This window comes from Chiloscyllium plagiosum, chromosome 9 (assembly GCF_004010195.1).
Source record: "Chiloscyllium plagiosum isolate BGI_BamShark_2017 chromosome 9, ASM401019v2, whole genome shotgun sequence".
Classification (NCBI taxonomy): Eukaryota; Metazoa; Chordata; class Chondrichthyes; order Orectolobiformes; family Hemiscylliidae; genus Chiloscyllium; species Chiloscyllium plagiosum.
Window position 1 is genome coordinate 17,152,672 of NC_057718.1, and position 1,848 is coordinate 17,154,519.

General features: G+C 44.3%; 1 protein-coding gene across 1 annotated transcript in view; it reads left to right on the forward strand.

Moving 5' to 3' along the window:
* pld5 (phospholipase D family, member 5) overlaps positions 1–1,631 on the forward strand; it is an 89,226-nt gene extending 87,595 nt beyond the window's left edge. Inside the window, exon 10 of the mRNA XM_043695480.1 lies at positions 1,294–1,631. Within this exon, the coding sequence (XP_043551415.1) occupies positions 1,294–1,529 (236 nt within the window). The 3' untranslated portion in view covers positions 1,530–1,631. The remainder of the gene's footprint in view (positions 1–1,293) is intronic.
* The last annotated feature ends 217 nt before the right edge of the window (positions 1,632–1,848 follow it).

Sequence of the window (1,848 nt, forward strand, 5' to 3'; positions counted from 1 at the left end):
CTCCCCCCTACTTTTTATCTCAGCCCGCTTGGCACACCAGCCTCATTCCTGAAGAAGGGCTTATGCCCAAAACGTCGATTCTCCTGCTCCTCGGATGCTGCCTGGCCTGCTGTGTTTTTCCAGCACCACATTTTTCAACTCTGACTAATACAGTTAACCTACACATCCCTGAACACTATGGGCAACTTAGCATGGCCAATTCACCTAACCTGCATATCTTTGGACTGTGGGAGGAAAGTGGAACACCCGGAGAAAATGCATGCATACACAGGGAGAACGTGCAAACTCCACACAGACAGTCGCCCAAGGCTGGGATTAAACCCAGGTCTCTGGCGCTGTGAGGCAGCAGTGCTAACCACTGAGCCACCATGCTACCTGTATCAACAAGTTAATGTACCTCCAAAGTATAGATAAGATGTCTACTTGCTAACTTGTAATCTAATTTGAGGACATTTTTCAGTTACTCTTTGTGGAGAAGTGGCCTAATTATGCCCTCGCATCCATTAAACATAGGAGCAGAATAGGCCATTCAGCCCATCAAATCTGCTCCACCATTCAATGAGATTATGGCTGATCTGATAATCTTCAACTCCACTTTTCCTACCTTTCCCCATAATCCTTGACTCCCATACACATTTAAAAATGCCCACCTTCTGCCCTGAATGTATTTATCACCCAGGCAAAAGTGAAGACTGCAGATGCTTGAAACCAGAGTTTAGATCAGAGTGGTGGCTTTTGCCCGAAACATCGATTTTCCTGCTCCTCAGATGCCGCCTGACCTGCTGTGCTTTTCCAGCACCACTCTGATCTAAACTCTGTATTTACCACCCAGCCTTAACAGCCCCCTACAATAAAGAATTCAACAGATTCACAACCCGCTCAGTGAAGAAGTTCCTCTCCATCTTGGTCTTAAATGGGTGACCCCTTATTCTGAGATTTAATGTTCTGCTGTTGGAAGTTCTTTCAGTTCAGTATCTGCATTCTCTGATCAAACTCATCACAATTGAGGTCAACTTCACTGTGCTTAAGAAAAACGTAAGTACTTTAGGATGTCCCAAGCTAGTGAAAGGTGCTATATGAATGCAGCTCCTTTTCTTTCTGTAAAAATAGCTTTGGTTGTGAATTGTGATGTCCTATTATTTGAAAAACCCACTGGAAATGAAGCCCAGATTGTACCCGACCCCCTCGCCTGCTTTGTGGCTGTAATTTTGGCCCAAAATACTGGATGTGGCCCAGATTGTTGGATTGGTGAATGGGATAATTAACGGAGACATCTCTTGTGCTGCCTTTCAGGTACCTCTGACTGGGTTGGGGACAACTTTGTGAAAAACACGGGAGTGAGCCTGGTCATTGAACACAAACAGAGCAGGAGGAGACTGAGAAAGGCCACAGTTCTCGAGGAGTTAAAGGCTGTGTTCGAGAGAGACTGGAACTCCAAATATGCCCAAAATTTGGAAATAAATATCTTTCCGGAATGCTTGGAACTTCAAACCTATCGGCGCAAACCATCTTCATTTAATCTGGGGTGAATCAATACCATTGTTTTGAGATATGCGAGCGAAGGGAGAAAGAACGTGATCAGATGTACTGGAAGTTTTCACTTTGGGTTTGAATTAAAGGTAGCCATCTTACCATGTCCAAATTTATCCAAAAAACAAGCCAAATGTTCAGTTGATAGCAATCTTTCAATGGTTTTATGCTCGCCAAGTATCCACTCCATCCTTGTCCTATGATTTTTTTTTTACTCATTCATGGGATGAGGGTGTTGTTGGCTAAGCAGCATTTATTGCCCATCCTAATTATTGAGAGGGCAGGTAAGAGTCAACCACGTCGCTGCGGCTCTGGAGT